Source organism: Seriola lalandi, unplaced genomic scaffold, assembly GCF_002814215.2.
Source record: "Seriola lalandi dorsalis isolate HSWRI2012SDOR001 ecotype SW California unplaced genomic scaffold, Sedor1 jcf7180002054784, whole genome shotgun sequence".
Classification (NCBI taxonomy): domain Eukaryota; kingdom Metazoa; phylum Chordata; class Actinopteri; order Carangiformes; family Carangidae; genus Seriola; species Seriola lalandi.
Window position 1 is genome coordinate 1,961,457 of NW_019525337.1, and position 27,717 is coordinate 1,989,173.

General features: G+C 39.5%; 1 protein-coding gene across 8 annotated transcripts in view; it reads left to right on the plus strand.

Moving 5' to 3' along the window:
* The first annotated feature begins 4,818 nt into the window (after positions 1 to 4,818).
* nadsyn1 (NAD synthetase 1) overlaps positions 4,819 to 27,717 on the plus strand; it is a 32,721-nt gene continuing 9,822 nt past the window's right edge. The window contains exons 1-11 of one of the 8 annotated variants that reach the window (XM_087179104.1): positions 4,820 to 5,086; positions 6,590 to 6,683; positions 7,185 to 7,242; positions 20,713 to 20,773; positions 20,916 to 21,032; positions 21,694 to 21,747; positions 21,860 to 21,970; positions 24,094 to 24,145; positions 24,240 to 24,328; positions 24,409 to 24,526; positions 25,273 to 25,404. In XM_087179104.1, the coding sequence (XP_087035230.1) occupies positions 21,031 to 21,032; positions 21,694 to 21,747; positions 21,860 to 21,970; positions 24,094 to 24,145; positions 24,240 to 24,328; positions 24,409 to 24,526; positions 25,273 to 25,404 (558 nt within the window). In that variant the 5' untranslated portion in view covers positions 4,820 to 5,086; positions 6,590 to 6,683; positions 7,185 to 7,242; positions 20,713 to 20,773; positions 20,916 to 21,030. The other 7 variants (XM_087179103.1, XM_023425516.2, XM_023425517.2 and 4 more) reach the window with 7 other exon arrangements.

The window sequence follows — 27,717 nt, forward strand, 5'->3', positions numbered from 1 at the left end:
GGGGGGGGGGGGGGGGGGGGGGGGGGGCTGTCCTTCTTACACTTCATAGACCAAGAAGGCTGAATCTAATGAGATGGTCTGGCCTACTAAGGATTTCCGCTTTGCATCCCCAGCTGTCCCCACCCTCACCGTTGCATCACAAAGCGCCGTGCTTGTCCCCTTGGAACTTTGACAAAAGATTTTTCACTAAAACTTGAAGTTTTTGAGGCCGGTGGTTTTAACAGTGGTACCATTAGCTGTTGAACTGAGCTTAAACCCAATATAACATTTAACAGTGCAATCTTCAGGCTCTGTCAGTGTTGTTTGCTGCCATATTATTTTCATTAATGGCGCACGATGAATCTTGGGATAGGTTGGACCACAAAGGATCCACCCGTTGGAGCCTGAAGTGAGACAGTCTAGTTGCATCCCTGTGAAGTACTCAGACTTCAGATGCAGCCTCTGAATTGGCTCCATCTAAAGTCCTGAGTCCTGCTACCTGAACCTAACCTTCAGTCCCAGCAGAGCATCATCTTATGAGCCGAGTTGGCACTGTTTTGTTGCTCAAAATTTGGGTCTTTTATTTTCAAATGAAAATTTCTCTCTCTGACTGTTCCAGTTGTCTGATTATGTTTTAAGAAAATTCACAATTCCCAGCTGATGCATTAGCATGGAAAAACTAATGGTCGGTAGAGAATGAAATAAAGCAAAAATTTAGCTGGGGTCTCAAACTTGGCAGTGCCAGTCAGGTTCAGTCTAAAAGACATGGGTGAGGGCTGAGTTCTGGTCTCAGTTGTAGGCCCCATGATAGAACAGGATTTTTTAGCAACAATTCAGGTGATTTCACTTTCAGTTTTACCTCCAAACAATGTAGTATAGATCCTGGTTTGTTAACAACCCATCTGATCATCTACTCAGGTTTAATTTTGCTCTGTTGCTGTGTCTGACATCTTAATAATTATTTTACTGTGTGCTGTTGCATTGTTTGCATCTCTGAAGGTCAAAGTCTTCCCATAAAGCAGCACTGATCAACTCTGTGGATCATAATCAGGGGACACTGAACCAGATGTATTTCTTACCCTCATATGAAATGATGTGAATTTCTGATACATACCTGCCTACATTTTCTTCTGGCACTGAAGCATGAATTCCTAAGGTAATTATTTCCAGTCTAATCATCGTAAACATAAACTTCCCTCCCACCTGCCCAAGCTGTCTGTTTGACCATTGAAGGAGGCTGTCAAGAGAGAAAGACCAAAAAGAAGATTATGTTGTCTTTAATGAAGACTTTGCTATATACTGCCTTTGCCTTCTATTGCACTTTGCTACTCATCTCATTGGCACTGTAGGGGTGGTGGTGGGAGGGGGAGAGGAAGGACAGGCTGCCAGAACCATAGAGGCCGGATCATGTTTTTCTCTATGGGCTCATGGGAGATCATCCCTCCACTGATGCCTTTTGATTATGTCAGAAGAGTTTAAGACTGTGGTGTGACTGTGGAGATTTTATCACAGCAGCTCTGGGAAAACAGCTCTGGGGAAACACAGACCTTTACATCGCTATAAAACGCCTCATTATAAAACGCCTCATATCTGGTCTGTATCTAGGTCTAATATAGCTTGATTAATGCTGGAATCTTTGTGCAACCTACATTTCATGTTTTATGATTTTACATAATTTGAACATGACAGGGCTAAAGCATTTTATTGGTTGTTTACATGATGTACATTATGTATTGTGTGTAAATGTGTTTTTGGTGTACTTACATACTGTAAAACCTGAGTTTGCTGACCTAAGAGAATCTTGTACATATTGTTATTTATTTCATATGAAATGTGTGTGTGTGTGGTTGTGTGTGTGTGTGTGTGTGTGTGTGTGTGTGTGTGTGTGTGTGTGTGTGTGCATGCATGCGTGCGTGTGTGAAAGAGAGATTATTGGGAGTATGTCTTCATTTAAAATGCAGATACTCACCATGTTTTTGTACCTTGTAATGTGGAAGCAGATGGTAGCCGGTCCACACGTCGTCCTCATGGCTCTTTACACATAAATCTGCACCTGAGTGGACAACACAAACACATTTACCATTGTGTCTTCCGCACTGTCGCCTCACAGTTTGAATCTTTTTGGCCTTAGATTAATCACAGTCTCGTCCTGTCCACATGCCTGAAACATATGCTGCTCCTTGTTTTGGAAAGAAACTGTAATCTGTGGTAGGAGAAATCTTCAGAGGGGTGTTTAATAAGGAAAACTGCATTAAGGAGCATTAACACCTGTTTACTTACCAGTCTCATCAAGACTTTCAGTCATCGTTGCATCTACAGAAGAAGAGGTTATAATTCGTCCTCTGAACAGCTGCTTCTTCAGGGCAGACTGGAGGCTACAGTGACTCAGTATTGGAAAGTGACAAGACAGGCCAGGGCTACCAGGTTAGCATGCTTACTTCATGACAAGAAAATAAATGGTAGATATAGAGGCAAAACATGGTTGCTTACACTGCTGGTGAGTAAAGTAATGAAGTTTGATGCTGAACTCACAACCTTTCTTCTACGTATACAGTAAACAGCTGCTAATGCTAACATTAGCTATGTAGCAATAGCAAAACTTACAAATAGCTCCTTTAATCCAAGATAGTGCTAATGAGATCTGTTAAATTTGGTTAAAGAACAGCTGGTGGACTACTTGAAAACACAGACCTGAAAAATTGAGCACAGATCACTACACTTTACACTAAACTGTGATACTGTGTGATAAAACTCTGATGAATCAGATGGGGCACAAAATAAGATTATTTGCAGTTTGTAAGAGCCAAGGTTCAATTGGTTTGTAGAGGTGACAATAACAGTCACATGGTTGAAGTACTGATGAAATACTTTTAAACTGTTTGTCTTTTTAGGTCAGTATTTCTGTCTTTCATATTTTTGATTTAAATGAGAGAAAAAGGTTAGCCTATAGCTAACCAAGGGTCTAAGAACACAGGTGCTGTGTCAGTATGCTATCAGATACACATAGTTCACATGCTGATGTTTAGTAGTTATTGATTTCCATTTTTAGTGTGTTAGCATCCCAACATTTTACCAGTAAAATAAGTACAGCTGAGGCTGATGGAAATGTTGTTTGATTTGCTGGCATGTGATTTGTTTAATTAAATTTTAATACAATCCCTACAAAGGTTTTAAGACTTTTCACTCTGAATCACTAACTCCACCCTCTTGGAGGCACCAGAGAGGATCACCAACGTTAGTGTGATACATCATCTGGAACTGAATTTCTGTGCCAATTATCTATTTCATGTTAGGTCATTTTAGTGAATAAGTGAAACTCTGACCTGCTGGTTGTGCTACATTAAAAATCAGGGGACCACCAATGTCATTAGGCTTCTTCATCTGGGGACCATGACTGTTTCATGGCAATTCATCAAAGAGTTGTTGAGATGAAGTCTGAGTCAAGGAGCTACTGGTGATGTTGCTTTATTAAACTTTATTAAACACCCCTCTGGTCATACAAGTGCTACAGCAAAGTCTTAAGTGGAAGAGATGATTGATGGAAACAGGATGGAAAATAACAGCACTGACTGAGGTTTGAAAGCACCACAGTTACACCAGTTACAATGTGTTTTTGTGCTTGTAGTGTTATCACAATGACAGTGTCAGCTCTCACCGATGGCTGTTTCCTCCCCTTAGCTTTGTAACTGATGACGAAATGTTGTTTTCCTCATTTACACTGTCCACATCCAGTGCATGTTTTGGAGAAAAATAAAGTCTACAACTTAATTGTGTCACTTTCCATTGTGATCTCAGTCTGTTGAATGTGACTTTATGAATCCTGTTTTATTTTTGAAAACTATTGTTCATGTAAAAGCTGTTTTACGCGGTTTACAGTATTCTACAGTCTGAATGTGCTTCACTAAATGGATGAGGGTATGAATGAAAGATATATATTTTCATAGATCATCTACATGTATACAATAGTACTGTGTATTACAATGCTGTATTACTTGAATTACAGTGACAAATTTTCACTGTCATCTCTTTGCTCCTGCCAGCACATTGGATTTGTGATTATGGAGTTAAGGTTGCAATGATGAATATCTTTACAGTAACCATGGATCAAATGACTGTTTGTATGTCGCTTTTAGTGAAGAATCCACAGAAAAGGATCCCCCAATTATGCGTTATTATCAGCTCCATAGAGCCTTTTGGCGGGAACTACCACAGAGGCAGTCTTGAGTACTTTGGCAAGTAGGGTTGCCACCCGTCCCATAAAATACAGGATCGTCACGTATTTCAAAATAAATTGCAATTTGTCCCGTATTTTTATTCATGTTATGTCCTTAAAGTGCTGTGTATAATGTAATGTCAAGTAAAACCAAACCAGTGGTAGCCTACAAGTAGATTGGTTTATCATTTAGCAATAGACTGACAAGCTGGGTTGGTCACTTATTTTTTCACATAAAAGGTGGCAACCCTATTGGCAGGTGTTTATATCTGTCCATCTGGTGTGGAAAGATTTTTGTCATGGCAATAGCGTCACTCCTAGGCCTACACTCAGATTATAGGAAAACACCCAACCGGCTTGTGTGAATATTGTCAGGCAGAGGAAACATACATGCAATTACACAATGTGATAGGTATGAGCCAGAGAGACAAGCTATGAAGGAAGAGCTCAGGAGGCTGGATGTTCATGACATTACAAATCACACTTGATGGATTTACCTTAGGGGCAGAGCAAAAAAGTTTTCAGTGAATTTCTTAGATGGGGTTATGGAATAGAATTTAATCTCTGATCCACACTCCGGAGCAGAGGGTGGCGGTAATGCACGTATTACGCTGGTTGCCAAGAAGAAGAAGAAGAAGAAGAAGAAGAAGAAGAAGAAGAAGAAGAAGAAGAAGAAGAAGAAGAACTACTACTACTACAACTACAACTACAACTACAGTGTATGACCTGCGCTGTAGAAGCTTGACGGTATATCGCATGTAATTTGCATTACGGCGCAGTCACTGTTATAGCTGCAAACCATCGAGATAATGGGACGTAAAGTGACTCTCGCGACCTGCTCGTTGAATCAGTGGAGTTTGGACTTTGAAGGCAACTTGGAGAGAATATTGAAAAGTAAGTGGTGGGACTGTCTGAAGCTGCTTCAGCTGCACACTAACATATGGTTTACAGATTTACGGCTGCGAGGAGCTGCTAACTTAAGTGTAGAGCTGATCACATTTAATCTTAAAATAAGTGGTGAATGATGGACGTGGAAGATAGTGAATGTGTTACATTGTAAAATGCTTTATGCTGTTGGAGGGTCACATGGCTAAGCCGAGCACACAGAGAGATTCAATCTGTGCCTCCGAGTTTGATTTAGGCTGACTTGATCGTCAAAGTGAGCTGCCGGTGTTACACCGAAATCTGTGACCCGTCAGATTTTGTGACCACACAGATTCTGGCTCACTGTCGACGAACCAAATGCTGAAAATGTGCAACAGCCCCTCTGTGTGACTTCAGGGGCGGAGTATTAACAAAGATCCTCTATATAGAAGATACCGCATTACAGGCAGCGCCAATAGTATGAAGTGGGAAACAGTTCCAGTCTCCTGAGTGGGCGTAAGTGTAATAATATTAAAATCTATCCCTGTCTAGACTTACCTCTCTGCAGCCTTTGGGAAAGAAAAGACACATCCGTTTTTCTGGTTATTGCAGCCTATTGCTGCACAAAGCTCGGGCATTTTAACACTGATTGATTACTTGTCCCTGCCAAGAGAATACAACAATAGACGATACAACACGGACAGATTTGCGCCTTTTTTGCAGCAATTTTTTTAATGTATTAACGACATTTGATCAGCCCAGTACAAAGTCATGTCAATTTAATAGGCTAATAATCTGTTTTAGCAATTGTTAAGCAATGATACAAGTTCTATTTAAGTTTTAAAGTTTAATCCATGGGTTAACGTATAAATAAGTAAATCCAAAAATAACTGGTCCGTCTAAACATCTCGTTATCGGTTGGCAAACGATGTCGGCAGTTGACAGATCTCGCGAGAGTATAGCACTGAGACAGAGGCAGGTCTCCAGTAAAGTTAATTTTCTCCTGATCTGTTGATCTGAAAAAATGTCATTTTGATGTTAGAATGTTCCGAAGACGTGTGGCTTGTGAAGACTGGGTTCAATATTTATCCTGTGATTTATTCCAGCAAAAGAATTTTGAATTTGAATTTGTTCACTTCGCCCATTGAAATGAATACACTCAGACCTGCTTCCGGTCTCTAAAGGGGCCGGGAGCTGAAGAAACTCACGTCACACACATACAGGAAATAAACGGAAATGAAGCCTCTCAGTTTTCTCTACTGTCTCTGGTATTAAACGACTGCTCTCAAGTCGGACAACAGTCTACTTCCCGTAGCGCGAGTAGAGGGCAGCTCAACCTGCTGCTGTGTCACAGTGTCACAGCAGCAGCTAATTATTTACCTCTGTAAAAGTAGATCTGAAGTTCTTACATTAAAAATGCAACACATGTCATGCGTGGAAAAAGCCATGTCCTAACAGAGGTGTTTCAGCCCAGAGCCCTTGAATAGAGAGTCGCGTCATCTGCGTTCACTCTATGGACCATTTTTTTTACAGAAATGGCGGAACATGGATCATCTCAATTTTTGGAAATGCTAGCAGCGCAGCAGAATTGCAGCAGAATATACCGTCTGTGATGAACGTTTAACAGGTGAGACTTGTAAATAACCGGATTGCATGTTATCAGCATGTCAACATCTAATTAACGTGCATTAAAGCATGTTAGTGGATTCTCCACTAAATTAGTATATTTAAGGACGATAACAGATTAGACTTAGATACTGCATATGGATAAAGTTAGCAACACTAAACATTAACCAGGAGCCGCCTATTGGTTGTAAATCCTGTCTCGTAATGTCATTTCATCCAACGTTGTGGAATTCGAGTAAAAGGCTGGAAGTGATTTTTTTATGGGGTGCAGATGGTTATATATTAGTGAAATATAACATTGGGTGTGTGTGGATATCCATTTTGGAGCGCGAGTTTACGTCATATAGCAGTAATAATGAATAGAGCTATTTTTGTGATACATCGCTAAAGTGCATTATTGAGAAGATAAGGTTTCTAAACGGTAAACAAAAACGTAACTTGAATGTATTTGGGCTTTGTCATTCTTTTGACCATTACCTTTCTATATTACTTTGCATCTCAGCTGATTTTGGATTGATGACAAAGGGAGAGGGAAGATGGAGGAAGGTTGAAAACAAAAGGTAAGGTTCAAAAACAGCAATTTTGAAAAAATAATGGCGATTCACACTAACTACTAAAAGTATTATACTTCTTTATTAATGAGTAATTAAGTTAAGTAAGTTGGTGTATATTAGTAAGCAATTGTAGTAGCACTAGGTGCTATGTGGTGCAGGAGTTGCTGCATTTCAGGCTGAGTGGACCATGGTGAGATTGTTGCATTCAGTCATAGTCATACTGCCATATTATGTAAGGAATCATACTTGACATTTTATATTAATTAATTAATAATAATAAATAATAATATTATTATTATCATAATTTTCATCATATCACTTCAAAATAAGACGTAATACTGTAATTATTAAGAGTTAATACTTACTATACCTGTGACCTCAAAATGTAACTGCAGAGTCTCTTGAATTTACTTCCCACACAACAATTCAGTTCTGTCTACCCATATAAATATCCCTTAGTGGTTGAATTCACAGTATTAGGGAACACATTATACTTACTGGACATGTATATACTAATTACATTATTACTTTATAGGAATTCATATCAAATAATCATCAAATTTCCTGTGTGTCTGAACATACTTCACAAATAAAAAAACTCACTAAGAAAACATCAGTTACTGATGCCACTTGTCATACTTTGTTTAACATCAGCGGCAAAAGCTGATGATGATCCCAACTAATGAAGCTCCATAACTTTAATAATGTCCAAGAAAGGTTGAATTAAGGGCAAGTGGACTTGGTTTTAGATACTACAAGATAGTTCAGAGATGAAGAAACCTCTTGGATGAGAGGTGAAACATCTTCAGTATCTACAACTAAGTCCACTTTTCTTGGATAACCATGACTTGGATGACTGAAAATCTTCACAGATGTATGGGTATGTCTGACCCTTTCTCATCTGTCTTTTCCCCCCTCAGCACGAGAACCATAGAACCGTGCTCTAGCCAAGTGCTGTAAAATAGACAGAGATTTCAAACACAGTTCTGCAAACACAGCAGAGCTGAAAGTTCAGCAAGCCTCTCATGGACAAACAGAGTAGTCAATCATCCAGGATGTACCCACATGCTGGAATTCAACACTTGAGATGATAATGCGTGTCCAACACAACAAAGAACCACTGAAGGCAACACTGGCCCAGCAGAAGAACAACATAGCTATTGCTAACCTCAGCTGGATATGACAGGCTAGCAAAGTTGGAAACACAGCTTGAGTCATGCAGGTAAAGTGATTTTCCTAGTCTCAACTATTTTATTTTCTTCAATATAATGGTATTATGGGTAAGGTATAATGGTAACTTTATTATTGTATTTTAGAAATAATTTTAGGCCTGTCCACTAAATGGGTGTTATGATGAAAAATGTAGTCTATAATTCTGTTGGTCTTGTTTGTGTGTTTGAGGGTATGTCACTGAGCTCCTGGGGGGTGACAATATGTGTCCTGCTCTGTGGTCCTGCCTGCACTCTGCCACCTCATGCGTACAATGGAGATCTCAGACGTTGACCTTGCTACAAGGCTACATTCTCAGAGGACCTCACAACACATGAAAGGAGAACACGAACCTTTCATGGTTAAAGGTAGCAACAGCTCCAGACCCTCAATTAAAGGACCCCAGGTGCCTGCCCAAAGCAGGGAGTGGAGAGGTGTGGCAAAAGCTGAGTCATATGCCGAAGGACAGAGAAACTGCATCACAGGCCTGCAGAGAGGAAATGGAACCAGAGCCACCAAGGAAGAAGATGGCTCTCCTACTAATGCTGTCAGTTTCTGGTGAGGAGGCACTTTCCACAGACAAAACTCTGGAGCCCAGTGTCAGCATAGATTACGGTGGTGGTCAGCACACACTGGTGCCCATGGTAGGCTAGCCCAAAAGTAGACTATGAACTGGTTGACTGGAGTCATGTCACACAACACGTTTACATAGTTTCAAGTAATGTTATTCAATTAAGTGTGTGAAAAGGGACTGTTCACTTTGTTTATTTCAAGACACTTATCACTTTCAGTTTATTATTCAGCTTTCAGCCCACTCAATGTAATGTCGAATTTATTTGGGTGAAATGTTATTTTACAATTTACAGACAAGCTGTTATAATTACTTTGTAGCAGATGTATTGTAACTGTTTTTGTGTTTTTGTCTTGTATTTAAGTTGGCAGGTCATTATGGACGTTGTGGGCGATGCCAAGCACTCCCTCAGACTTTTTAGTCAGTCTAATGATGAGGCACTTTAATTAGTTAAACATCTGTACAGTTATAGAGTAGAGCCCAGTGTCAGCTTAGAGGCTACTACAGTGTTTGTTGACACACACACTTGCCCGTGCTGTGCCAAGCTAGTTAAAAGGAAATGGAAGACTTCATGACTGGAGTCATTTGACACAAGTATATGAGGAAAATTTGTGATGTGCGATAACTGTTCAATATTGCGGTCACAGTTACTTGTAATAAATAAACAGATATTGAAGTGTGTAGTTTTGCTGTTCACTATTAGCTTAACGTAACTGCGCTGCATATGTGTAAATCAAACTGCGGTGGACGGGAGACGTTAAAAATGTAGGTTTTCTACATGATAAAATCTTGTTGAACAGGTGGTGTGATGAAGGACGGTAATTGGTTTTTCAATCGCAAAGGTTGTGATGACACACACAGAACTACGACTGTAGTAAAATGTTAACTTCTCACTGGTCTCCACCCCCCGCCTCTGCGCTGTGTGTATGAGAGGCTTCAGCCCGACACCAAAACGCAAGTTGAAAACCCTGTGTGACTGCATGACATGTGTAATAAATACAATTATTTCTTTCCAATTTATCACGTTTCAGTCAGTCTTTTGCTTGTTGCATATGTTCATATCACGATGACAATGAAAATACAATTTATTGGTCAGCACTAATATAAATGGAGAGAGGAACAGAGTTTATTTTATTTCTATATATGCTATGAATCAGTATCTTTCACAAGGCTTTTGAATATTCTCGTTTAACCTCCTAAGACCCGAACTCTTGCATGGTGTGCATTTTTAATTTCTCTTTGCTATCTAGGCGGATTGGGACCTGAGAAAAATTATGTCCACATATGAGGACATTAGTTTTAAATTTCGATTACTGAGTGGCAGTATAATATCCTCATATGTGGTCACCAGGCCCTTGTTGAGAAAAAGTTAGTATTGTGGTCTAGAGAACCCAAAATGTGAGGTCCACATATGTGGACGCCAGGTCCTAGGAGGTTAAACATTTCACATATTTTCACATTTCTCTTTTTTATTTTGAGTAATTTGCATGCATTTGTCGCTTTTTCATTGTTTTAACCTTGTGAAGCCCTTTGAAATCTCTGGTTTTGGTAAGTGCTATATAACTAAACTATTTTATGATAATAATTATTATGTTAATTTCATTCCTTGTCTTCCATCAATGTAAAACCTTGCTGGGCTTTTATGGAATTGAGCATCATTAATAGGATTATTCCACTTAATGTTAATAATTAGAATGTATTATGTGTTTTATTCTTCACTCAGCCATTAAAGAACAAATAACATCCTAAAAGGAAGCGAGACTGTTGCATGTTTTTTACTGGGGAGTTAAGCGTAACTATAGTGTGTTTGGGAAGCAGTGAGTACATGATATAATTTCTAATGGTGTTTGCATTTGTAGCATACACGTTTCAGCTCAGCAGGAAAGCTCCAATAAAAGGTATTTTTGATGGAGTCTCACACATGTTGGAGATTTAAAGAGTGTAAAGGGGTGTCATACAGCTATAGAATTAAGTTTGATGAAGTAGTTAATGAAAAGTACTAAACCTTTTCTGCTTCACTTTGATTTGGCGTACTTGTCTGATAGAGTTTCCCCAGATTACTTGTACCAAGTAAGGCAGTATTTTCCCAAACCATTGCCGTGCAAGAATTGTTGGATTTTTGGTTGTAATTTGGAGAGATTTTGCTACAGTCATGCAGCATAGAAGGGTAACTGTCCATAGAGAGTAAGGGACACTGAAATAATCAAGCATGAGGAAGTGGGTAAGAAATGTTGTGAGTTGAGACAAGAAGTTTTGGGACTTTTTGGCAATGGTAAATATGTAATAAACTGTTCCGCTGGAGTAGGAAGAAAAAGTAAAAACATTGACTCATCTAACAATCTGAGAAAATTGTGGATTCAGCAGGGAGATTTCTTGGATTTATCAGATTTTCTGCAGATGGTGTGAAGTAGCTGTTGAGGTTTTAGTTTATCTCAAAAACCTGAAAACCTGTTTCTATTTTAAATTCAGATGGCAGTAATGTGACAACGTGCTGTATATCCCTTTCCAATGACCTATTCAAATCTCCTTCAATTTGTCAAGTAGATGGTGAGCACCTGCAATTGTGATATTTGGGAGATAATGGAGATAAGCTAATATGCTGTAATACAACAAGAGTGCTTACTGTAATCTAAAATAAGTATATGTTCCAAACATTCAAAATGGAGTGATAGTGTAGACCTCGATTCTAACCCTTAATGTTTGTGTTGCCTCAGATCTTATGGTGAGGAAACTGATGTCTCTCTAGAATTGATAAGCCTTTTTGTGCTGTAAACTGTCTACTGTAAAACAATTAACACCCATGGCACAGGAGTCAAAGTGGATGGGACCCTTGTCAAAAAGTCCTTTTAGGATTCCAAAAGAACATATCAAGTAAAAATCTATTTGATCGAAGCAAGATAAAATCCAATCCTATAGAATGCAATGGTGTATATATAATCTTACAGTTTATATCCTGTAATATTACATGGGAGGAATGCCTGAGGCATTCACACTGTTGTTTGTCAAATCTTTATTTTATTATTGGTGTAAATACTGAGTCAGCATACTACATACTTTCAGCTACAGACTTCATTCAAACTTTAAACTGTGCACGAGGCAGCTATTAAGTGATTATTCATCTTATTTATATCTTAAATTGTAGTTTTTACTGTTTAGGATGCAGTTCATCTTACTAATTTGGTAACTGTTGTTTGTTACACCTGCCATCATGCCTTTTTCAACCATTTCAGAACATTCAATCTCCAGCTTTCAAGTTATGCTTTTAATCTTCAGGCATTGCTTCACCTACTTCAGCATTACTTCAGCAGTTGCTTCAGCTACTTCAGCAATATCATTAAGCCCTCAGCATTCACACGCATTTTCAGCATGAAATGCGTTATCTTGTTCTTTCTTTTCAGCCTTTCTACGGCATCTAACTACTCCTTCATACTTTTTCCTCCAGAAACCATTCAACCATCAAAACGTTCAGCTCCTTCAGGAAATTCCTGTTTGTATACGACTTTTTTCTATATTCATAATTTTCAAAATATTAAGCTTTTTCTGCTACTTTTTTGCCATTCAAGTGAATGGCGAGACTGATTAAATCCCTGAAAACCCTCTTTGAACTTCAACTACTTAAGCATACTTTCAGCTGCAGACTTCTTTCAAACTTTTAAATGTTCACAACACTTTCCACCTAAGAAATTGTAATCAACTTTTTCATATCTTCTACAGTTTTTGATTAATCACAGTCTTAATTTTATGCTTTTTTCTGATCATTTTTGAGTTTATAATGAGTTAGCATTGCATGAAATGTTCAGGGCTAGAGCGGGTGACATCACCGCTAGAGTTGGAGAAGGCGTTAAACTGCTAAAAGAAATCCTCTGTAATTCTCACAGAATTTGAACTCTTCCCTTCAAAGTGGCTGGCAACCATATAACTACCCCATTCACTCTAATGTAAAATGAGAGCAGAAAATCAGGAGGAAACTGAAAGGGAGGCATTCTTAAAATCGCTGCACATTTTTGGCACCTGTAGCGTTAAGCCATATTTAAGGATTTACTCTCGTTGAAATGGGGCACCAGTCCTCTAGGAGGACAACAATGAATTACTTCATTGCCAAATTTATCAATCTCATATCGGAAGCCATGACTTCTCGATTCAATGGATCTCCAGTCTCTACGTCAAAAGAATACAACAGGACAACAACTGGGTGTAAATAAAAGAGTTTATTTAACTAAACTACTATCTACAGAGAAAATGCAGGGTGTAATAATCATAAAGATGAAAATAATAATGAAATGAGCAGTGTGATGAGTTGGCAATGGTGGGAGATAATATGTTATGGCTATACACTGTGGCTATACAGCTAATGATACTACATCTACGAATTAGGTTTGATAATTAAATATTGCTATATTTCGACATCAACCCAGTCATGAGCAGAGTGTTAAGACCGGCCTACTGTGAGTTGCGCTGTAGCTGGAGACCCTCGGCTGGAACCCAGGTGGCTGTGGTTGCCGTGGTAACCCTGGAGACTCGGGGTCTAGGTGGATTCTTCTGGAGGCCGTGTCCCATTATCACGATGACGGATTCTGCCGGTGTCTCAGCGGTTCAGCTCTGGTGGAGTTTGCCAGGAGACTTTCTGTCTCGGGCTCTCTTGATTTCTGCTCGGCTTCTCTGCAGGCGGTCGTGCAGATGTTATCTGCTGTTGTCTCTTGCGGGTTGATGCGAAATAAACTGTAATGCTCTTCACTTTGGCTGGATAACTTTAAAGGAGACTGGCGTTGACCAGATGACTCTAAAGTTGTCAAAATCTTCAAAAAGGAAAACTTGATGATGATTAAAAGATACAAAATTACTCTGAGGTACTTCTGTTGCTTTGGTTCAGTTGGTCTTGACTTGGCTTATAAAAATAAAAGATTGCGCATGTAGACAAAAATCATGTTACTTGTAGCTTGTGGCAAAGAAAAATAAAAGACGCGGAAAGTGCAAAAATGACTAAGAGCCATGAGTTTGTGGCGAGCAGTTTAGAGCTAAGAGTTTACATGGCTACAGAGCTGGGCTTTGAGCTGGGACTCTGAGCTTTGAGCAAAGATCTCAGCTTCTAGTTCTCTGCATCGTTTCTCGCTTCTCGCATCTTCTTGTCGTCCTGATTAAGGCTTAGGCCTGGTTTTGGCTTCTGAACAGGCTTAGAATAGGCTTAGAATAGGCTTCTGAACAGGCATCAGCTTTTGGCAATGTGTGAATTGTTCACGACTGTTTTATCCCCTGGGGGCTGGCGCATGTTCAGGGGCCTCACCCATCTTCTCCTGTGTTTCCACTTGGAGAAGAGAGTAATTTTCCACTGAACTTTAGAGTAATTTAAATCTAGAGTTTACTTATAAACTCTCACATCCTTCTTCCACCATGACCACAAAACATTAAATGAAATAACATAAAACTACTTGCACTAATAATAGCAGAGAGGAGTAATAGGAGTGTTGATTTCATATTACATCCTTCAAACCTAGAATTAATTATGATACAAGTTGTTAATTGATCAAACAACAATATAAACATTTCCCAAAGCTAATAGTTTATAAATGTGGATTACACAGCAGTTCTTTGACTGTAATAATAATAATATGGACATGCTGGATGTCATGTAGTGTGTGTTACCTCGTGTGAAGGATGCTGACAGTATGGTCACATGAAAGACATTGTCTTAAAATCTACATGTTACATTTCAAACATTCTATGCGATAGAGGTTTGGGGTCTCACGAGTTAGGGAACAGTTAGATATTTAATTTTACATTCATCCTTTGATCTGTGTCTGTGAAGAGAGTTCTGCTGGTCACTACCCAGGATTGGAATGTGGGTTGTAGTTTATGACTCTTATCTAGAGAGGGCCAAAGGAAGGGAGGTTGGTGTGTGCGTGTGTGTGTGTTCATGCATGGCACAGACAGAGCAGGATTCACACCTTAGTGTTAATCAGTCCTTTTGTTGTTACTTGTCCTATACAAGAAACAATCAAATATCATTAAACAAAGTCTTATTGTTACAAACTGGAGATTTTGCCTATATTCTCCAGTTGTCTGGTGTCCATTGGTTGATCTTCTGGAGCTGACCCTTTGATCTTTGGTCTGGTTCTGTGTTGTTCGGCCATGCTAACAGCATTGTCTGTTTGTGGAAGAGGGGTCCTTTGTCTCTGTTTCCTATCAATCTGATAGTTTGATGGTGGAAAGAGTCGCAAAGTGTCAATTGGGGGTCCGTAACTCTGCATGTCCTTATAATGAACTTCCTTAATGGCTTTTGACTGATGCCAGGCCACGTATGTACGCTACACACCACAGGCAGTTTTAGTCAGGAAGCATTCGGCAGTTAATTTCAGTTTTTCATTCTAACTCACACAGAAACACACATACAGACAAACAAGCAGAAAGGCACACAAACGCTCAGACAGGGACAAGACAGACAATGAGATAGACAGACAAGCAGAGGCACAGACAGAGACAAGTAGGCAGGTAGACACATGAACAGGTAGACGGACAGGCAGATAGACACAGATGTTGGGTCTGATCTCTGCTTCATGAGCTGGACACCATAAATGCTGGAGGTTCGGTTGTCCTGGTGGAGTAAAGTCCTGTCTGACTGTGTTGCTTCCACTGTTTTCTCCTTTGTTCTTCTCACAGAGTTAGCTGTTCCACGCTAAATCTGCTGTGACTCCTGTTGCTTGGAAAATCAGCTGGCTGACCTTGTGTTGAAGCCGCTGATTCTGAAGAGAACTCAGTTCACTCTCAGTTAATCCAAAGCAGATCTCTGCTGTTCAGGAGAAGAGTGTTGGATAGAGCTGTTTTCTCAGGTAGCAGGGCTGACCTGGGCTGAGGCCTCGTTGCCCCTTGAAGAGCCGAGAAGGGAGAGCAGGGCCTGCTCTCCTGAACAAGCCGAGAAGAGAGAATGAACAGAAAAGGAGATCTGGTTTTGTTTAGTGACACTCTTGGGGGTCACATGTCACACACTGACCAACACTGACTGGTAAGTGAGGTCCCTGGGGGAGGGTCGTCCCAAGGTGTGAATAGTAAGGAACTGCGGGGAAGTGAGTTCCTTTGTATGTGGAACAAAGATTCTCGATTACAGGGATCTCCGATCTTCACTTCAAAGAAACACAGGGCAACGACTGGGTCACGTTGATAATATTTATTGACTAACTAAACACAGGAATACAATAAACAATGATAATGAACATGAATCTATAACTAACAATACATATATCTCCCAGCTGAACTAGCAATAATTTGGGCGATGGTGAAAGAAAATGAATTTGGCTATGTGTATAGCGTTTATTCTTAACAGTAGGAAATTATGAAGTCGGGACTAGTATTATTCCGACATCGACCCAGTTCGGAGCAAAGGATGGAGTTGCCTACTTTGAGTTGCGGCGCGCTGTTCAGATCCTGGCTGGAGCCCCGGAGTTAGGTTGCTAGCCGTCAGGAACGCCACACTCCAATTGGGTTTCTCTCAGAGATGATGGCCGTTGCCAGGGGTGACGGGCTCTGCCGATGTCTCGGTGGGTCAGTGTCAGCGCAGTCTGCCAGCAGACTTTCTTCCGTAGGCACTCTCGAGATCTGGTCAGCCGGTCCTGGTGAGGCATGTAGCCAAAGGGCCGGAGGTTGACGGCGGAATAAGCGCTAGTATTTAATTTAATTTGCCAGATAAGTTGGAAAGAATTGGTGTTGGCCAAACGACACAAAACCTTCAAAATCTTCTAGACAAAAGTTGAATTTGTCGAAAAAGAAAACGACGAAATTACCTGTACACACCTGTGTGTGATTCAATTTGGAAGGCTTGGCTTGCTGAAGTAGTAAAGACAAAAATCGTGCACAAAAGTATAAGAGAATTGAGGATAAAGAACACGAGGTTGGTACCAAAGTAACAAAGTAAAGTCTAGACTAGAAACAAATGTGAGCTAGTGTGCAAGTGAGCGACAAGAACGTTAGAGTGACAGTAAGATTAAGATTGTAAGAGAAGAGAAGAGAAGAAGAAAGAAGAAGTGCGTGCCCTGGAGGATCCTGCTGTTTTATCCTCGGGGTGTGTGTAACCCCTTAGGTTTTCCTTCTCTTTCTTTGTTTCAATAAAGGAAGAGGGAAATAAAAATAAAATAAAATGGCCCATTCATTTTGACATCGGCCTATACCAACTACCTAGCTACGGTTTGGAATATACGAAATAAACTAATAACATCATCATGGGTAATAGTACACATAGAATATATTGACTAAAGAAAAGATAACAATTTGTAACCACACAAATATATAGCTAAAGCTACAACATGAAATAATAATATCAAAGTGATGTATTAGGTTGTCTCTCAGTTAATTCCCTAGAGGAAAAAGGGGTCCAGAGTGGTGCTTAGATGGCAGTATTGTAACGTGGTGGATATTTACCTTAGAACTATAAATAAAACATATCTCAGCCTCCTTTTGGGCTACAGAAATGAATTTTGGACCATACTTTATAGAAATCTTTCCAGAGTAATAATGCATGAATTACCTGCTGATGGGACATTCAGTTCAATCATGCTTTACAAATGTCGAATAATGCAGCTTTTCGACATCCGACTAGTCCTTTATACTTTTTCCAGCAAAAACCATTCAATTATCAAAACATTCAGCTCCTTCTGGACATTTATGCTTGTACACAACTTTTTTAAATATTAAACTTTGTCCTCTTTTTTTGCCATTCAAATGAATTGAGAGACCGTTCAAATCCTTGAAAACTTCTGCCTCTTTGAACTTCAACTACTACATATACATACTTTCAGCTACAGGCTTCATTCAAACTTTAAAATGTTCACAGGACTTTCATCTATGAAACTTCTTTTCAACTTTTTGATATATACAGTTTTTGAATTATCACAGTTTTATTTTCATGCTTTTTTGTGATTATTTTTGAGTTTATAATGGGTGTGTATTACGCGTAATGTTCAAAGCTAGAGTGGACGACATCATCACTAGAGTGCGAGAAGCTTTAAAACTTGTTCAAATAAAATCTGTGTAACTCTTTCTTAAAGCCACATATTTTGATCTTCACACATCATTTCTTCTGAAGTCGTAGAAAAATTTGTACTGTTTCAGAGAAAGTGTCTACCTTAGCACAGAGACTAACAGAATTTGAACAGTGAGTCTCAAAGTTATGGGAGTACCCTCCAACTCTCCCATACATACAAATTCAGGAGCTGATTTCATGAGAAAAGCAGAACTGACCCTTTTATGTAATGCCTATATCCACATTTTGTGCTCTAGAAACACCAAAACCACATAGACATGTTCAGAAGAGAGACTCTCTCTCTTACACACCGGCGCACACACACAAACACACACACGCAAATACACACATACAAAAAAAGCAGAGACACACAGATAGACAGACACACACAAATACACACAGACAGACAGACAGACAGACAGACAGAAAACTGATTAGTTAGTACTTGGGTTAGTACTCATAGAGAGAGATTACAGTTCAGACTGGTCAGTACAACAGTATATACAGCAGCAGACATATTGAATTTAACCTGATCCACTGGTCTTATGCTCGAGATCCTGCTTTTACTTTTCTTTGGTTGTTTACTACTACTGCATACTTTGTGCCCAGAGTTTTTCCCGCATAGACAATTGGGAGGCAGCCGCCTCCACCACCTCACAAAATTCTAGTACTTGCTTTCTTGGATTTGACGTTTGTAACTGCAATTGCAGCTGTACGCCTCTGAGGCAATGTAGTGGCACTCTATCGTAAGTTGTGCATCAGGCAGAGCCATCCGAAATTGCGAAAGAAGAAGAATACTGGATTTTCTGCCTGCGGAAGGAGGCAGTGACCTAGTTTGAGTGCAGACATCATTAGTTTAGCATCATTATCTACTTCAGCAGTTGCTTGCTTCAGCTTCTTCAGCATTGCTTCAGCAGTTGCTCCAGCTACTTCGGCATTGCTTCAGCAATCTAATTCTGCTCATTTTGAGCAGGAAATGCATTTTCTAGTTCCATTAATGATGCAGTCCGGCAGACTAAATGGCATCTTAGGAGATGTGGAATATGATGTCTCCATACCCCTCTTGTCGAGACACTTCTCAGTCCGACAAATGGAATGGAACACAGAGTGAGACTTCTCAAGTGAGTAAATGGAATAGGGAACTTTTACAATTCCATAAAAGCCCAACAAGGTTTTACATTTATGGAAGACAAGGAAAGAAATGAACATAATAATATTAATAATTATAATATAGTTTAGTTATATAGAACTTGTCAAAACCAGAGATACAATGTGCTTCACATGGATAAAACGATAAAAATGCGTCAAAAATACAAATTACTCCTTGTGAAAGATACTGATTCATGACATATATAGCACAGAAAAATTCCTCTGCACACAGGGTATTGTATGTTGTATATCTTTTTAAGATCACTTCAGTCTCAATTGTTGGTCCTAAAAACTCTATAGCAAAAAAGATGAGACAAATTGAGAATTAATTTTTGAGACTTAAGTAAGACAAATAGATATTGAATTGAGATTTCAATGGGAGAAATTGAAGCTGTAGATGAGATCCCATCATTGTATCTTTTGGACTTCATTCATGTCTTTCTTATAGCTCCTACAAAGCCATTAGGAAGTTGTACTTTTAGTCCCAACAACAACTACAACAACCTTTTTTTGAATAAATCCTTCAGTTTCAATAGGGTCCTCACCCCGGTTGGTGCTCAGGCCCAAATAATAAACAGCGCAATTTCAATAAGGTCCTCGGGCCCTTATTAAAGTTGCAAGCAGAGATGATTGGGCTCGCAGCGTGCCATTTGAAGAAGTCACACATTGTAATGACTGCTGGACACCTCACGGGGTAAGATTTATTGCACAGACCATGCTGTTCCATGAAAAGTTTTGACTACAGTGCATCATCAAGTAGTTAAGAATTTCCTGACCATGTTTGGATCAAGATTCGATCAACCTGCTATGAACAGCATATCAAAGTGTAAAACATGACACTTCCTGTTTCCACAAAGAATGAATGAATTTCCGAGGAGGAGTTCGTTAAAGTATGACACCTTGAAATCGCAAAAATGGCAGGTTAAAGTCAAAATATCTCACGTCCTGTTGGGTTTAGGTTTAGGTTTTCGTTCATGTTATGTCCCCAAAGTGTTGTGAATAATGGAATGTCAAGTAATAATTTTGCAGAATCTTCCTGGGACTGTAGGCTGCAGTGGAAACGCAGGAATGTTTTAGTCGAACCTTTTGGTCAAAACGCAGCTATAATGTTTTTTGTATGTTTTGACATTGTACATGTGCCTAACAAGCTTTGTGCATGTAGGTGAAACCTAGTGCAATTTGTGCCACAATAGGTGGCGCTATCGAGCCATTTTGCCATTCTGTTTTTGAGGATGGGAAAGGCCTCAAAAATGCGGTTTTCATTCAGGAATAATAATAAACAGTGTGGATTCAATAGGGTCCTCGCACTGCCTGTCGGTGCAGAATACAGCAGCAGAAAAACGAGAGATGTATAAACAACAAACTCTACAGTGGCTTCAGCTGGCACACACAGACCAAGCGCTACATTGCTAGGCAACACAGTTGTTGATGCAGTAGTAATACTTAAGCCTGAAAACAATAATCGTGTGTGTGTGTGTGTCTGTGTTTCTGTGTGTCTGTGTGTCTGTCTGTCTGTCTGTCTGTCTGTGTTTCTCTGCAGGTATTGAGATTGCTAAGACTCATGGAGCCAAATACAGACTGGGCCCAGAGCTGGAGATATGGTACATCCCCATATGAAAACATTATAGTATTGTTATCTTGGCTAATCTCGTCTAGTCTTGTGTCTTGAATGCCCTAAAGTTTTATAAGTTGCTAACACTGCCAGAGCTGTCATTTCTTTTCTTATTCACTGTCTTCTTACAGTGGGTATGGCTGTGCAGACCACTTCTATGAGTCGGACACACTGCTCCACAGCTTCCAGGTCCTGAGGAAACTTCTGGAATCTCCTGTCACCCAGGACATCATCTGTGACGTGGGAATGTGGGTATCACCTTTAGACACTCAGACCAGTCCAAGTAGTCAGTCTGGAAGTCCTGTGTTAGAAGGCAGTGTAACACTGTGGCAACATGTAGTTGGGAAAACCCTTTCATATCAAAGGGCTTTAATGAAGGTAAGGTGGTTTTTAATCAGATTTAATTCAAAGTTAACTAGAATCACCTCGTTGTGTTTGTCTGCCTCCTCCACTCAGACTAGTTTCAGGTTACATCCTTGTTTATCCAGTGTCATATAAAATATTAACCATTTGTGTGACATTTTGTCACAATTGCTGTGTGAAGTCTTGAGTTAATATAATATTATTATCTAATCATAATCATCATCATTTCATCTTTGAGTCCAGGTGAACTTTTTTTTTTAAACAAATTTGAGGAAATTCTCTCAAGGCGTTTTAGAGATCTCTTGTCCACGAGAATGGGACGGACAGAGGTATGTACAGACAGATGGACAAACAACCCGAAAGCAATATGCTTCTGGCTCTTGCATTGGCTGGCGCTGAGGCATAAAAGTCACTGTGGTGAGGATGAGAGGGTTACAGTCAGACATTGGTCGTCCACCGTAGAGTGCAAGGGAAACTCTTCTAATGTGACAGGACAGGTGAGCTGTCACCTAATAAATTTCACCATGTTGAACTTTGCTCCTCCAGGCCCATCATGCATCATAATGTGCGCTACAACTGTAGAGTCCTGTTTCTCAACAGGTACGTCTGCACACCAGGCAACTCTCATACATGACATACTTTCATATATATATATATATATATATATATATATATGTGTATGTGTGTTTGTGTGTGTACATATATATGTCAGCATGTTGGCTCCTTCCTGTAGAAAGATACTGCTGATTAGACCAAAAATGCTGATGGCCAACCACGGGAGCTACAGAGAGTTGCGCTGGTTCTCACCCTGGAATCAGCTGAGGTGGGTCATCTCTCCGAGGTCACTGATATATTAAGACCTTCTTATCACTGTCTCTCTATTTTTATGAGGACACAAACTATCAAATATATTATTATATTTATTACTCTCATGTTTCATGAATTGTATACTGATATTTTATTTGTGGGTATAAAAGATTGGGATACAGTGATGTTAATCCACAGAGAATCATTCTCTCTATTTACTGAACCACCTAAATCAGATGAGTCTGTTTTCAGTGAACCATAAAAGGTACAACATTTTTTTTTAATTTATTTTATTTATTTGTTTATTTGATAGGGACAATACATGTTAATGAACATCAGTACAAAATACACAATGTAAATATGCTGGATTGTAGAGAAAATGCAAATTTACATTCAGAGTCCCCGGGCAGGTCATATACAACAAAAAACATCACAAGTCACAATACACTACTACAAATATAAAGTACACCAAAAAAAGACAAATACATTTTGCTGCATTCTGAGTTAAGAGTGATCACAGATCTCATTTGGTGTTTGAGATGTGTCTTAAAGGTAGGACATATAGGACACTACCGTATTGCAAGTGGTAAACCATTCCAATATTATCTATATTATATAATACTTGGTCACCTGGTTTTTATTCAGAACTAGAACAGTGATCAAAACTGGACTAACTAACTGTCACTAAAACCACAATGTCTCATTTTCTATACTGACACAAGTTAAATACACAAGACACATTTAAATATGACTGTCAGAGTTGCTGAAATGTATATTATTTCATATTTGTTCATTATCTCTGGACTACTACAAAAATAAAATGAAGTCTTTGAGCTAAGCTATGTAAGCATATCTCCCAAAAGGCTGGACGTGGTTTAAGGGCTAAACTCTGATACAAATGTAGTGAACAGAATTCCCCATGCACAGCCAGTATAAGCAATCAGGTGCTGTTTGGTTGCAGGAACAAAAAAAGTGAAAATCAAACTTAAGCACCACACACTTAGATGACTTCACTGGGACTTTTATTGAGAGTGAACAACGCGTTTCACCTGTGGCTTCTTCAGGTTCAATAAGTACAATTACAAAAGTTCACAGGTTTGATAAATATACTCAATACACACACATGATGTAGATGCAGTTGAAGGACCTATAGTCTATCTCTGTTCATAAATTTGATTGTTTTCATGCAGCCAGTTGTGTATATAGACGTTGGTTCTCTTATTTTTGTTAATTCTGTGTAAAATGCTGTAACTTTTCGAAAATTTGTAATATTATTGTCATGTTATTTTTAATATGTTAATCTTTTGAAAAAATGTTAAAATACTGAGTGTGAAAAATGAGGATAATGGTGACTGGTCATGTGACGTATGTGTATTTATACAACAGTTAGTTCCAACAAATTAATTTGATTGGAGGAGAGTCATTCCATGAGTGCTAAAGTAGAGTACAACAGCACTGGGATTTTTAACTACATGTATCACTCCGCTTTACAGTTGTATTAACCGTTAATCAGCGTTACATTAACAGTCGTGATTGTAACAAACTTTGCAAAGATGAAAATATTTCCAGAAATTGCATTTGAATTATATGATGTTTGGTCGTCAGAAAAGGATGAAGGGAAGGAAAGATGCCTAGATACTTCACCACATCTCCAGTTGCGCTCATATATAATATTGTCAGGTCAGGAAAATGTTTATGTGTTGCTTAGTAACAGTCCAGTACCAGTCCAGTTGCAAGATTATTTTTGTTGCCATAGCCAAACAAATGCTGAAATAAACAAACAAATCATTATCTGTTGTTGTTTGTGACTGTTAGCTAATATGGCGTCCGTAGAACTGTTGTATAAAAGCAATATCACACTCGAGGTCGTGATGTACTGAATATCAGCAGAGCTGTGATTCAGTTGTAGGTACGGGGCTGCAGTGTGATGTTGTTTAAATTTATCACAACTGCGAACTCTTGTAATTGTACTGAGTGAACCTGAAGAAACCACAGGCGAAACGCGTTGTTTGCTCTCAGTGAAGTCATCTCATTGTGCGGTGCTTAAGTTTGATTTTCTGATATCACTTATGTAATCTTGTTTGACTTTTGGAAATGGATGGTAATGACAGTGATTGTCTGTCTGTTTGTTTCCTGAAGGAAGACGGAGGAATATTTCCTGCCCAGAATGATCCAGGAGGTGACAGGGCAGGTAAAAAGCCATCATCACTGAGACCCAGAACACTTATTCTCCACAGTGAGGGGGAGGGTCATTGTTTTTTCTCCCTTTTTCTTGGTTCCATCAGGACACAGTCCCATTCGGTGACTGTGTGCTGTCCACAAAGGACACCTGTATCGGCACTGAGATATGCGCAGAGCTCTGGAACCCTAGAAGGTAGAGCACCAGAGGATTGTGGATGTTGTAGTTTTCTGTGCAGTAACTCCTGATGAATGAATGATGTCTCTGTTTCTCAGCCCCCACATAGACATGGGTCTGGATGGGGTTGAAATCTTCACTAACTCATCTGCCAGCCACCACGAGCTCCGCAAGGCTGACCAGAGAGTAAACCTGGTCAGGTCGGCAACCACAAAGGTACAGAGCTGTTCATGTAAAGACATGATATGTGTGATTCTGCTCGGTATAGATGTATGATGTGTAAGACTACATAGGCCAGAGGTCGGCAAGTAAGTTGGGCCTTGGGCCAACTTTTTTCTAATGCATTAAATGGCGGGTCAGAACATAATCAAATGCTAAATGAAGTTATTGATCAAAATGCAACTTGAATTTACTTTGTTGCGCTTCACATGTGTGGCGCTGTGGCCCACAGTCACAGTTAAGGGTGGCAATCTGGTAAAGAGATCATTGCAATCCAAGATCTTGCTAATCTACTGCATTCGGTTTTCGTTCTGATTTTATTTTGAAAGTCCTGAACAGAAATTGTGATTCCTATCTTTCCGCTGCTTTGATGCTTCTTTCAGATGTTTGTAAGCTTGCCCACCCACAGTCACATATTATACGTTTATACAACTGACTGGTTCACTCATATTTTTCATATCACAAATTTATGTCCACTCCGTCAGAAGTTTGTCAAGCAAGCAACAGAACCTTTGGAAATTCCTTTCAGAACTTTCCAGAATAAAAGCTGAAAAAACCCCCAAAAAGAAGCAGATTATCTTGTGCTTTTATTTTCTAAGCAAAATCACTAAAGAGGAATTGATTCTGTGGGTAACTGTTGCTGCTCAGACAGAGATCTATTTTAGCAATGGAGATCTATGGTTTTTAGATTTTTTTTTTTTTCGCAGTCAGTTCTGCACTCAGTTTTGTTGGTGTTGTTCCAGAGTGGAGGTATCTACCTGTACGCCAACCAGAGGGGCTGTGATGGAGACCGTGTCTACTATGATGGCTGTGCCATGGTGGCCATCAACGGGGACTTGGTGGCACAGGGAGCACAGTTCTCCCTCAATGATGTGGTACGTGTGGACGTGTGGGCAGAGACTTAGGCATATTTCTTGCACCTCTTATTCATTTTTTCTTTAGTAGTAAAGTAGGTTCCTTCTTGTGAAAAGTTATTTTAAGTTAGTCAAGTCAAAAGTTTTTGTTTTTTTTCAGTCACTTAGATTTTTTTCCCAGTTCAGTCAGTTTGCTTTAGTTAGTTTGGGGCCCCTTATATCTCTTTTGTTAAATCTTATCTGGAATCGTGTGGAAAGCTGGCGTATCCAAAACCATGGAGTGGCTCCGTGACTTGTCCATGTGCAGCAGTGGTGGTGGTGGTCGGACTGCCTCCCGCTCGCTGGAAAACACCTCGAGTTGCAGTCGTCCTCTCTTAGAAGTCGACATAAAAAAGAACAACCTGCATACAATTTAACCTCAGTTTAAATACATTCTTTTTCTACAGACTATGCAGAATTAGTAGGATTTTAGCAGTTTGTTCTGAATTTTTATCAGCCTATTTCTTGCTCAAATACTAATAGAAAATAAAACACAAAACGTGTCTTTGACTAAAAATGAATTTCACAAGGCTATCACATTTCTCCAATTGGTTTTTTCCATGTGTAGCGTGAATACCACAATTTGAATTTTGCTCTCGTTAAAAGAATGGGGCACCAGTCCTCAGGGAGGACAATTTGATTAAAATACAGATTGTTTTGATCAATCTCACATCCAAAGTTGTGATTTCTCGATTACAGGGATCTCCGATCTTCACTTCAAAGAAACACAGGCAACGACTGGGTTACGTTGATAATATTTATTGACTAACTAAACACAGTAAAATGAACAAGGATAATGACATGAATCTATAACTAATAATAACTATATCTACCAGCTGAACTAGCAGTGATTTGGGCGATGGTGAAAGAGAATGGATTTAGATATGTGTATAGCATTTATTCGTAACGGTGGAGAATTATTAAATCGGGATTAGTATTATTCCGACATCAACCCAGTTCGGAGCAAAGGATAGAGTTGCCTACTTTGAGTAGCGGAGCGCTGTTGAGATCCTGGCTGGAGCCCCGGAGTTTGGTTGCTAGGCGACGGGGACGCCACACTCCAAGTGGGTTTCTCTCAGAGATGACGGCCGTTGCCAGGGGTGACGGGCTCTGCCGATGTCTCGGTGGATCAGCGTCGGCGCAGTCTGCCAGCAGACTTTCTTCGTAGGCACTCTCGAGATCTGGTTAGCCGGTCCTGGTGTGGCGTGTAGCCGGAGGGCCGGAGGTTGACAGCGGAATAAACGCTAGTATTTAACTTAATTTGCCAGATAAGTTGGAAGGAGTTGGTGTTGGCCAAACGACGCAAAACCTTCAAAATCTTCTAGACAAAAGCTGGATTTTGTCACAAAAAGAAAAACGACAAAATTACTTATACACACCTGTGTGTGATTCAATTTGGAAGGCTTGGCTTGTTGAAATAGTAAGGCAAAAATCGCGCACCAAAGTGTAAGAAGTAAAGTTTAAGCTAGAAACGAAAGTGAGCTAGTGCGCGATACGAGGCGTAAGAGTTAAGATTGTAAGAAAAGTTGTAAGAGGAAGGATTGTAAAAGAAGCTATGTAAAAGAAGACGTAAAAGAAGAAGAAGAAGAAGAGCGAGCCCTGGAGGATCCTGCTGTTTTATCCTCGGGGTGTGTGTAGCTGGGGGGGCTTGACAGTTGTCGCCACCCCTTTGGTCTTCCTTCTCTTTCTTTGTTTCAATAAAGAAAGAGAGAAATAAAACCTTAAGTTAATTTGTTTAATTTGGTTTTACGCGCAAGTGTTGCATATTCTACTCCCACCATGGCCCATTCATTTTGACAACGGCCTATATCAACTACCTAGCTAAAGTTTGGAATATACAAGATAACTAATAAAATCATCATGTTTAACAACACACATAGAATACATAGATCAATGAAAGGATAACAATTTGTAACCACACAAATATATAGCTAAGTTACAATATAAAACAGTAATGTCAGAGTGATGCATTAAGTTTGTCTATTTCTTAATTCCCTAAGGGAAAAAGGGGTCCAGTCTGGTCCTTAGATGGCAGTATTGTAACATGGTGGATATTTACCTTAGAACTAATAAAACCTATCTCAGCCTCCATGTGGGCTACAGAAATGAACTTTGGATCATACTTAGTTGAAATCTTTCCAGAGTAATACTGCATGAATTACCTGGTGATAGGACGTTTGGTTCAATGACATTTCAATCATGCTTTATAAAATGTGGAATAGTTCATCAATCCGGCTTGGAATGTAGGATGGTTTTATGGCGGGGGTCTGTGGTTCCTCGTGAGACCCCCCTTTG